The sequence below is a fragment of the Chionomys nivalis genome, chromosome 19, assembly GCF_950005125.1.
Source record: "Chionomys nivalis chromosome 19, mChiNiv1.1, whole genome shotgun sequence".
NCBI classification, from domain to species: Eukaryota; Metazoa; Chordata; class Mammalia; order Rodentia; family Cricetidae; genus Chionomys; species Chionomys nivalis.
In genome coordinates this window covers 61,327,685-61,339,341 of record NC_080104.1, presented here as the reverse complement: position 1 = coordinate 61,339,341, position 11,657 = coordinate 61,327,685, and the positions used below count along the sequence as shown (strand labels likewise).

General features: G+C 51.4%; 1 protein-coding gene across 1 annotated transcript; it reads right to left on the bottom strand.

Moving 5' to 3' along the window:
• Window positions 1-3,135: 3,135 nt before the first annotated feature.
• LOC130862239 (HLA class II histocompatibility antigen, DO alpha chain) lies at window positions 3,136-6,265 on the bottom strand. Its single transcript, XM_057751749.1, has 5 exons — window positions 6,142-6,265; window positions 4,278-4,526; window positions 3,809-4,090; window positions 3,581-3,716; window positions 3,136-3,359 (listed from the first exon to the last, which is right to left on the bottom strand). Exons 1-5 carry the CDS (start codon window positions 6,221-6,223, stop codon window positions 3,356-3,358), a joined length of 753 nt encoding a protein of 250 aa, XP_057607732.1. The 5' UTR covers window positions 6,224-6,265; the 3' UTR covers window positions 3,136-3,355.
• Between the last annotated feature and the right edge of the window lie 5,392 nt (window positions 6,266-11,657).

Below are 11,657 nucleotides of genomic sequence, written 5' to 3'. Positions count from 1 at the left end.
ACTTTCCGGCTTCTTCCGTGTCTGTCTGTCTGTCTAGCATCTTCCTCATTTTTCTCCTTTCTCCCTCTTTCTCCTCTCAAGCCTAGATTCCTCCTCCTATTTATTCTCTCTGCCCACCAGCCCTGCCTATCCATCTGCTTAACTATTGGACGTTCAGCTCTTTATTAGACCAATCAGGGGCATTAGGCAGGCAACACATCTTTACTTTGTTAAACAAATGCAGCATAAACAAATGTAACACATCTGGTGGCGCACGCCTTTAATCCCAGCACTCGGGAGGCAGAGGCAGGCGGATCTCTGGGAGTTCGAGGCCAGCCTGGTCTACAAGAGCTAGTTCCGGGACAGGCACCAAAGCTACAGAGAAACCCTGCCTCGAAAAAACCAAAAAAAAAAAAAAAAAAAAAAACAAATGTAACACATCTTTACATGGTTAAGTAACATTCCACAACATAAGCAAATGCAGCGCACCTTTCTACAGCTGAAGTAACATTCCACAACAGAAAGAGAAGAAATAAAGTCTAAAGCGAAAGAACTGAGATACATGCTGATGTATCTCTCATCCCAATGGAGGCTGACAGGTCACAGTGAGTTCTAGGCCAGCCTGGTCTACATAGCCAGTTCCAGGACAGCCGGGCTATGTAATGGAACCCTGTTTCAAAACAGAAACAAGATCCATCAAGATGTAGTGATCCAGCCCATGTGACATGAGCAGGCGATCACTACCAACTGCTATAGTCCATCAACAAAATGCTATTATCCTTTAAAAGATATATTCAGTTCATAGCTCTGGAGCATCAGGACACGATGCCAGTCTCCGGTGAGGACCTGGAGACTAAGGATTCCCCACAGAGGATGTGCATGGGAGGAGAGACCACATTGCCAGAGAGGAAGCCAGAGAGAAGCCAGGATCAGGCTGGCCCTTAGAACTCACCGACCAGAGCTACCTCAATCCCTCCCTGGGGCAAGGTCCCCAGGGACCTAAGAGTCTCTCCTGGACCTCATATCTTAAAGGCCCCTCAACCTCAACCTCAGAAACACTGAGGACCAAGCTGCCACACCGTGGGATGGGTGCAGGCAAACCACATGCAAATCTCAGCACAGAGGCTGCTAGGACAGTTGAGAGTTATTGTCTCTAAGGAGGAGGCCACGGTAAGAAAGGAGGTTTGGAGGGGTGGTCACAAATCCTGTAAAGATTTTGGCTTTTAGGCTATGCGCAGAGGGGATCTGAGGAAGCCACGACAGAAGTCTCAGTGAACGTGGGGGAGAGTGGCAGGCTGGGCTGGAGGACAGAAGGGGAACCGGCACGGTCATCGTGGGGGGGTTTGTGACCTGTGATGGGGGAGGTGGAGCCACAGGAAGAGGTGGTGATGTCTTCCGAGAGCTAGGCTATCCTCTCTTGCTGCAACCCAATCCCTCACCTCAGCTCAACGGGTACGTTTGGGCTGTGAGATCTTGTCCCTGCTCTAAGTACATTGGCCTGGGATGGATGATTGCCCAGGTTTGGCCAGTTGTTCATTTTCCAAATATTTGAAAGTGTGACTGGGAGTTAGTTCTGTGGGTGGCAATGTCAGGTGAGGGCTGTGGCTAACATGTGTCTGAGCACAGAGGGCAGTGGCTCACACGTGTCCAAGCACAGAAGGCCATGGCTAACATCTGGGCCGAGCACGGAGGGCAGTGGCTAACATCTGGCCGAGCATGGAGGGCAGTGGCTAACATGTAGGTGAGCACGAACGGGCTGTGGCTAACATGCAGGCCATGTGGCCCCGCAAGAAGACAGGCTACATTCTGCTGGTTTGTCAGGTCCCAGCTCTGTTCCCAGGGGACGGGACCAAACCCACCCCGAGTTCTGTGTGACCCCATCCCTGTTCCTTTATGGTAAATAGTTTCTCCTTGGGTATAGAAGATCTTGTCATTGCCGGCAAACAAAACCTTCGACTTAAGACAACCTCCTCCACTTCCTTAGAATTTTCTGGTAGACTTCTCCAAGTTTACTCTCTCCTGGGAAGTCCACAAAGTCTTCATCAGCCCTTTCCTTCCCAGGACAAAATTCACAGTTTTTGATCAACTTTAATGCTTTAGCAAACCACAAACCCAGTTTCTCCAGAAGCCTTTTGGTCCAACTCAGACCTCAGGGTTCCCAGCCAAAGGCTCCCAGTAGCACCTATGTCAGAGACCCTGTTACCAGACTCAGGCTGGGATCGGGACAGTGACGTCACATTCATCACAGAGTTCCTGCTGCTACTTCCCTGCCCCTGAGACCCTAATCCAGAAGACCCCCAAGAGACCCCTAAGGCATTCCTGCTTGGAAACCCCATCTGTGTCACTCATTCGGTGATTGACAGGAACAGCCTTGCACATTCACTGATCTCTGTGTGTTTCACTTTTACTCATGGTTAAGATCTTCCAGCCCACACGACTAGAGAGAGCATGTGGGCTTTTTTCTTTTAAGATTTACTTATCATTTCAATTTGATGTGCATGAGTTTTTTACCTACATGTATGTCTGTGCACCGTATGTGTGTCTGGTGCCGGGGAGAAGGGTGCTGGTGGCAGAGGAGGGCACAGGATCCCCTGGAACTGGAGTCACAGGTGGTTGCGAGCCACCGTCTGTGTACTGGGAATCAAACCCAGGTTCTCTGCAGGAACAGCTAATGCTCTAACCATTGAGCAGCCTCTCCAGTCCAGGGTACCTTGTAGACCCACGGTGCTGCCCTCTTGCCTGATGTGATGGACACCACTAAGGAAGTAGCCCTCCTAAGTCTTAGGCAGCTGTTTGCCATTCACAGGGGAATGTCCGAAAGGGAGGGGCGTTCCTGTAGGAGCAGAATCCCTGTGAGCGTGGCTCCGGGCACCTCACAGAGCTGTCATTGTTGCAGTGATCAGATACTCTGTATCCTTGTCCTTGAAGTCTGAACTCAGGAGATGAGTTTCGTGAAATAACCCACTGACAAATTATGGGCCAAAGCAGGCACAGATGAGCCCCGTTCACCCGTGTGAACCGCCATGCTGGGCAGGCACCACCCAGAGCTCCTTTCTGTGCTCAGCAACCCTCAGCTGTAAGTATTGCCCCAGATCCCGTACAAAGGACAAACAGCAAAACCGTTAAGAGAATTTAGTGTGGCTGCCAGAGGTTTGGATGAATCGGAACCGGGAGTGCACTTGGGCAGGAGGGCGGCAGACGGGGCCCCACAAACTCTACTGGGAGTTGGGGAGCCAGTAAATGAGGGACCTGTAGAACAGAGGTTGATGCCACTGGGGATCCACACTGTAGCAGGCTGGAGCTGAGCACACAGAAGCTTCCAGAAGTTTGCCAGGAAGCCACAGGGCATTTCTCACGGTTCCTCTCAAAGGAATAGTTACCTAAAGTAGCAAAACCCAGATGACCAAGGTCGGTCACATTCATTTGTCCACTGACCAAACCCCTGCTTCTCTATTTCCTCTCCCCTTCCTTTTCCTCCCCTTCCTTCCTTTCCCCTCCCCCTCCCCTTCTCTCCCCTCTGCTTTTCACAGATCTCTGATTTCCCCTCCCCGACACAATGTGCCCTCCTCCCTTCACCCCTAGACTCCCTGGGCTTCTGCACCTGCAGACACCGGGCAGGCACATGCCTGTGACGATGAGAACTGTGCCCAAAAGGAAGCCCACAAAGCCGACGGCCAGGCCCAGGTAGCAGACCAGGGTCTCAGTGGTTTCTGGTGGTGGGGTAAGCACCTGGGGCTCTGGGAGAGGAAGCGAGGGTCAGAGGACACAAGAAGGGATCCGGAGTAGAGGAGACATGGACGTGGACAGGCAATGACGTGGGACTCCGTACCCCAGTGCTGGAGGAGCGGCTGGTCCAGGCCCCAGTGCTCCACCCTGCAGTCATACACGTCCTCGGCCGAGGGCACAAAGGTCAGGTAGTGGAACTTCCGGAACCTGTGATTAGGCTGGGAGTAGAAGCTGGTCTGGGCCACTCCTTCAGTGACGGGCTGGCCGTTGCGCAGCCAGGTGACATCGATCACAGGCGGGAAGATATCATCCACGACGCAGATGAGGACGTTGGGCTTTCCCAGCTCCACTCGAGACTTGGGGAGTACCGTCACCCTGGGAGGCTCTAGGAGGAATGAGATCCTGAATCCCGGAGCTCCACCCCTTACAGCTGGGCCTTACTAGGGCCAAGAGTGAGGGATACTTCCTCCCATGTGGTCACCCGCAGGGGTGCTCTGGGGTGGTGCCTACTGGGGCTGGAGGGGACAGGAGGATTCTGCCTAGTTGGGTGGGGCAGAGGGGAAGCCAGGTACCACTGATGGCTCTGGTTCGGTTGGAGCGTTCCACCAAGACGTCCAGGTGAGCTCTGATCATGGCGATGCTGGCCAGCCCATTTTGGAAGTTCGAGTATAGGGAGGCCCCAAACTCAGGCAGACGCCACACGACCTCCCTGTTCTTCAGGTCCACAGAAAAAATTTGTTCCCCATCAAATTCATGTGTGAACTGTCCAGAAGCATCGTAGGACTGGTAGAAGGCAGGTCCATAGGAGCCCATGTGGTCAGCTGCATTGGGTGAGGGCAGGGTGGGGGGAGAGAAGCGGGTCTGACTCAGGTGTGGGACCTGCTCACTCTCAGCCTGGCCTCGTCTTGGGCTGTGTGGGGACAGTCCTGTTATGCCATAGCGGACCCTTGAGAGGCTGCAGAGACACGGCAAGAAGACAGAGGGTGTGTGACCAGAACGTGTGAGGACAGAGCCCGCAAAGCAGGCTGGGAAGGAGGGGTGCCCCCTGGATATGGTGTCTGCGGTTCCCAGGCCCCCATCATTTGTTGTAGCTGTAGCCCCAGCCGCACTGTCAGGTCTTGTGTGAAAGGTGGTGAAGCTGGGGTGAGGAGGGAATGGCTAAGGGGAAGCACTGAAGGGGAGCTTTTGGCAAAGACAGTCAGTATTGGCGTGGAGGAGGTGCAGTGACGCACAGGGGCATGAACTAAGATCTGTGGCCCAGAGACTGAGGTTACAGCTCCCCACAAGCCAGGCATGGTGGCGCAGTTCTGCAACCCCAGCACTCAGAAGGTGGAAAGACCAGCCTGGGCTACATAGCCTGATGGAACCTTCTCGTAAACACTTGGAGGTGGAGAGGGAGAGAGAAGAGCCCAAAGCATCATAGGATACACTGGATACAAAGTCAGGAGTTCAAGCAGGGCAGTGGTGGTGCACACCTTTAATTCCATACTCAGGAGGCAGAGGAAGGAGGATCTCTGAGTTTGAGGGAAGCCTGGTCTATAGAGCGAGTTCCAGGATAGCCAGAGGTTCACTTAAAAAAAGATACATGGGGCTGGAGAGATGGCTCAGTGGTTAAGAGCATTGCCTGCTCTTCCAAAGGTCCTGAGTTCAATTCCCAGCAACCACATGGTGGCTCACAACCATCTGTAAAGAGGTCTGGTGCCCTCTTCTGGCCTTCAGGCATACAGACAGAATATTGTATACATAATAAATAAATAAATATTTCCAAAAAAAAAGATACATGGATCTAATCTACATGGGAAGTAGAAAAAGACAAGATCTCTTGAGTAAATTGGGAGCATGAGGGCCTTGGAAGAGGGTTGAAGGGAAGGGGGGAGAAAGGGAGGGCATCAGAAAAAATGTAGAGCTCAATAAAAATCAATAAAAAAAGTTAAAAAATCAGGAATTCAAAGTTCACGTCCCAGAGATGACAGAACGGGTCTCACCTCATGGCAGAACACTTCCTGGATATCCAGGGCTACACGTCAGCGCCTTCAGAGCTCTACAGGGGTGAGGTGAGTGTGAGGGCTGTCCTGTGTCCACATGATGTCAAGTGGAGGAACCAGGGGCTCACACATACACACAGTGGAGAACGCCGCACTGAAGCTGGGCCAGATGTGTGTGAGCCAGGAAGTGGCAGAGGTGCCAGGGTGCTGAGCAGTGAGGCGGCTGAGGGCATGGGTCTCAGAAAAGAGGAAGGGACAGGAAGGACTCTGAAGGTAAAGGGAGCCCAGAGGAGACCCTGGCGCAGCCGGAGCTGGTTCCAGAGTGGATGTTCCAGAGTGTCTGGGGTTTGTCCACAGCTGGAGGGAGTTGCCCATAGACCAGAGACGGGGAGATTCTTCCCTGTGCTGTCTCCCTAGTCTCCTCCCACCCCTAGGTGTCCCCAGAACTTACCCTTGATGGCCCATACTCCCTGGGGACTCAGGAAGCGTATCAGGGTGTGAAACGCCAGGACCAGCTCCACACGGAGGACCATTGCTGAGGGGGTGGGGCACTTTTACAACCTCTGTTTGGGAAGCGAGGGAGCAAGATGGAGGTAAAGAGAAACAGATCTAGGTTAGGGGAAGACCCTTGCTGTAAGCAACCAATCAGAGCAGCTCTCTGAGTTAACAGGTCAGTTGCTGGGTAGAGAAGCAAAGAGTCTGGGTGAGAAGGTGGAGGGTGGAGGCCGTGGGTCACCTGTCACTTCATTGTTCAAGAAGGGGCTTCAGGAAGGAGCAGGAGGTCTCAGAGCACCAATCAGCTGTGCTGGGGACAAAGCCTCCTTGTGGTCTCTGATAGAAGGAACCTGATTTTCCATGAAGATCCCTTGGGACAAATTTGGAGTAAAAATAAGAAATAAAATGCACGAAGAAACTTTAAAGGGAAATCTCTAGAATAAAAGTCCTTTAAATCTGTAAAACATTTTCAAAAATATTATTTATTTTATCCTGTAAGGAAGGATGTGCAGCCATTGGAGCTGCTTTTCTGAAGAAAAGCTACAGGCAGTTCCCACAACCGATGGGAGGCGGCGGGCAGAGGGCACAGGTGGTCTCTTTTTGTCCCTTCTGGTCCCCAAGCATCCTCTTTCATGCTGGTCAGCCCCCAAATCATGACAAAGAGATTTGTTATTAATTACGAATGCTTGGTCTTAGCTTAGGCTTGTTTCTATTCGTCCGTGCTGCCTAGGGCTCATTTACCTCACCCACACACCGTCCGCCCCACTTTCCTGCCTCCTCTGTGTCTGGCTGGCCCCCAGCTGGCTGACTGGCTTGCCTTTCCTTCTGCCTGCCAGCCCCACCCATCCCTCCTATGCCCAGTTATTGGTCGACCAATCAGATGCTTTAGGCAGACAAGGTGAAACAACACATCTTACATAGTTAACCAAATGCAGCATAGTCCACAGCGGGCCAGAGACTGGCTGGTGTGCTCGTGCCCCTGGCTTTTCCCTTTGAGGGGTTGTACCAATGGCTGGCGCTGGAAGGGACTCAATCAATACAGAAAATAGAGAGATGCTGGGCCTAGAACTCTGGAGACAGAGGCAGGTGGATATCTGTGAGTCTGAAGCCAGCCTACTCTACAGAGTGAGTTCCAGCCAGGGCTACGTAGACCTGTCTCAAAAAGAGAAAGGAAATAAAAACGGATAACCGTCTACCCAGATAAAGAGAACTCTCATCAAACTTCTGAAAGTCTTTGTCAAAGATGCTGAAATAAATGATTGTCAAGCTTGGCCACATCTGAGAAGTTTCTTGGGTCTTCAGTTCCAAAGAGTCACCCGTGGGGTTTGTAACAAACACAGATTTCCGGGTCTGGGCAGATGTCTTTGTGGGCAGAGTTTGCCACACGGGCATGAAGGCCTGAGTCTGGAACCCGGGACACATAAACACCCAGACATGGTGGAGCATGTCTGTAACATGTCCCTGGAAAGGCAGAGCTTGGCAGATCCATGAAGTTTGTTGGCCATCCAGTCTAGTCACACGGGTCAGCTCCAGGTTCAGTGAGACACCCCATCTCAAAAAGTAAGATGGAGTGTCTTAGGCAGGGCTTCTATTGCTGCGATGAAACACCTCGACCAGAAAGCAAGCTGGGGAGGAGAGGGCTTATCAGGCTCACACTTCAGCACTGCTGTTCATCACTGAAGGAAGTCAGGACAGGAACTCAAACAGGGAAGGATCCTGGAGGCAGGAGCTGAGGCAGAGGCAATGGAGAATGTTGCTTACTGGCTTGCTCCCCATGGCTTGCTCAGCCTGCTTTCCTATAGAACCCTGGACCAGCAGCCCAGGGATGGCACCTCCCATCATGCACTGGGCCCTCCCGCACTGATCACTAATGGAGAAAATGCCTACCAGCTGTATCTCATGGAGACATTTCCTCAGCTGAGGCTCCTTCCTCTGATGACTCTAGCTTGTGTCAAGCTGACACAGAAGGCCAGCCAGGACACAGAGGTAGGCTGGGAAATGGCTCAGCAGGTGAGGGGAACGCCTTGCTCTACCAGAGAACCAGAGTTTGGACACCAGCATCCACATGAGACTGCTCACCACACCCACAACTACAGCTCCAGAGGAGCCTGACGCCTCTCGTCTCGGTGGGCGCCTGTGCTCTCATGCACACATTGACACTCACACACACACACACACGCGTGTGCATGATTAAAAATAAAATAAATCGGGCTCAGTGGTTAAGAGCACTGGCTGCCCTTACAGAGGACTCGGTTTCAATTCCCAGCATCCACATGGCAGCTTATGAATGTCTGTAACTTCATTTTTAGGAGACCTGAGACCCTCACACAGGCATACATGCAGGCAAAATACCAAAGCACATAACATAAAAATAAATAAATAGAAATTATCATTAAAATGAAAGAAATGAGATGGAGCATGAACGAGAAGATACCTCTGGCCTCCACACGCATGCGCACACTTGTGCACACACATCACACACACGCCCCCCCATACACACATGAAACACACCACAAGCACACACACATATGAAACACACCACAAACACACACACATAAAACACACCACAAACACACACACATGAAACACACCACAAGCACACACACATATGAAACATACCATAAACACACACATATGAAACATACCACAAACACACACATATACACACACCATATGTAGACAAAGAGTGCAACGTAAGTGTCCACCGGGTGCAATGTTGTGTATGTACAGTGGACTATCACACAGCCACAAGTAACAACTGAAATCCACATGAGGCACGGGATGAGCAAGTGGGATATGGGAAGACACAAGTCCTCACACGTGGACACTGAATTGATTGATGCTGTGGACAGGGAGAGCAGAACCATGATGGCGTCTGGAGAGAGGAGATGGCTAACCAGTGATTGTGTTCGTTCCCGGCTGCCCAGACTTGAAATAACCACTCAGAAACTGTATTATTTAAAACACTGCTTGGCCAATCACTTAAGCATATTGCTAGCTAGCTCCTATATCTTTGATTAACCCATTTCTATTATTTTATATATTACCATATAACTGTGACCTATTGGCAAGGTTATGGCTGGCGGCTCACGTCTTTCCCCTCTGGCAGCTCCAGAGTGTCTCCTTGACTCTGCCCACTTTCTCTCTATATATATCTCTTCCAGCCTGACTATACTCTGCTAAGCCACTGGCCAAAAGCAGCTTCCTTATTCATTAACCAATAAAAGCCACACATATAAAGAAGGACCTCCTACACCAAGTGAGGGTGACAGGGGCTGGGGAGAGAGGATGGCCAATCAGTCAGGGACTGGGGAGAGAGGATGGCCAATCAGTGATGGTGTCAGGGAGAGAGAGAGGATGGCCAATCAGTGATGGCGTCAGGGAGAGAGAGAGGATGGCCAATCAGTGATGGTGTCAGGGGCGGGGGGGGGGGGAGGATGGCCAATCAGTCAGGGGCTGGAGAGAGAGAGAGAGGGAGAGAGAGAGAGAGAGAGAGAGAGAGAGAGAGAGAGAGAGAGAGAGAGAGAGGATGGCCAATCAGTGATGGCGTCAGGGGCGGGGGGGGGGGGGGGAGAGGGTCTGTGGAGAGGATGGCTAGCCGGCTGACCACATTGACTGTCTCAGAACAGTTGGTGGAGAAGGTTTTGAATGTTCCCGACAGAGAGAAATGACAGTTGATCGTGATGATGGGTGACAATTTACTGATTCAGCATGACACATTGTACACACACAACAAAATATCTCATCACACACATAGAGATGTACAGCCATGTGTTACTGAAATTAGTTTTTATCAAAGATCCCACATCAGAGTCTGGAGAGATGGCCCAGAGTTCAAGAGCACCGGCTGTTCTTGGGGACTCAGGTTTAGTTCCCAGCACCCACAAAGTGAGTGTGGATTCTCCTTATTTCCATGTCCAGTTATAAGTAAAAATGGTAGAATTTGTAAGTACCCATAAGATACCATCTTAATTTTCACTAATGTATTAGAAGCAAAAGTTTACCAAAAGGCGTTTTATTACAATCAAACCAGAGGCAGGGCCAATCTCTTCCCTCAGGGGCTCAAACAATGCCGGCAAACACTGCAGCCCTCAAACTACATCCAAATGAATATTCATCCCAGTTCACTGTTGACCCCTCTCCAGGGCCAATCCGAATTCTCAGACTCTCCCCAAAAGTGAGGTCAGAACCCTCGGTAACTGCTCCATGGCGTCACTTGAAGCCACACTGTTAGGAGACATTCGTCATAAGTGGCCTCTTCCGTCCAGAAAGGCTGAGTCTCCCAGCTCAGAAACAGAAAAAGTTTTTCTAAGGAATTCTCTGGAAGGAGACAGCAAAGTGATCATGCAGGAACTCAGAGCTGCGGAGCCCAGGGAGGGGTGTCCAGGCCAGAGCTGGGGGTCCCAGGGAGGGGTGTCCAATCTGATGAGAATCACAGCAGCTCCTGCCTGCTACCTTTGCTTTGCTGACAGCGATACTAAGGGCATACATAGCACTTGAAGGTCAGCAAGTCATTCAGAGAAGCAAAGCCCTCTGAGAGTTCCAAACCAGCTGGGGACACAGAGAGTTCCAGGAGAGCTGGGGCTGCATCACAATTGAGGACAGAGGCCAAGACAAGTTCAGGGCACCTTCCCAAGGCCGTGTTCTTTTCAGAAAGCACCCGCAGCGAGACACCGTCACCATCAACCTCAGGTCCAGGAGGGAGTCTGGGAGCCCACCTCCCTTCCCCTTCTCTTTCGCTATGGCTCCCTGGCCCAGTTCCTCAGCCCTGCTTTCCACGAGGCTTCACTGGAGCCTAGCTCACGTTTGTGTGATGTCCTTTTCCACCACGGTGGCAGTTATGAGGCTGTCTCCTAATGGTGGGACCACAGAACATCTTTGTTCTCGTACAGCCTGTAGCCCGCTCCTAGCCTTTGACAAGTGAGGCTCTGGGCAAATCAGGGGTGGATTAAACACTATTTCCAGCAGATCAACAGATGTTTATGGAGGAATTACTAAATGCCAAGATATGTGCTAACCTCTACAGATAAAAATCGTGAAGAAGGGGCTCCTAGCCTGGCGTGGAGGTGCAGGGCTTTGATCCCAGCGTAAGGAGGAAGGGAGGAAGGAAGGGACAGACAGGCTTCTCATCATAAGGCTATATGCTAGGAGAGGTCCCAGCCTCCTCCCTTCATATTCCATGGAAAATTATAAAAGTCCAAAGAGAACTCGAGTCTGAGGGACTACACAGAGACTCAGGGTGTACAGAGGGGCTCAATGCCCATAGGAAGTTCTGTGAAGGAGGCAGCAGGATGAGGGGGTGCTGGCTGATGACAGGGCAGCCTTAGCCTTGTTCATGTCTCCCCCCATGTTGCCCTATGGGGAACCTGTCTTCCCCGGAGCCTCTGTGGCGCAGAGTCAGCAGCACAGAAAACCTCGTGACTTGCAGGGAGCCATCAGAGAGAAATGAAACCCTACTGGGGATGACACCAG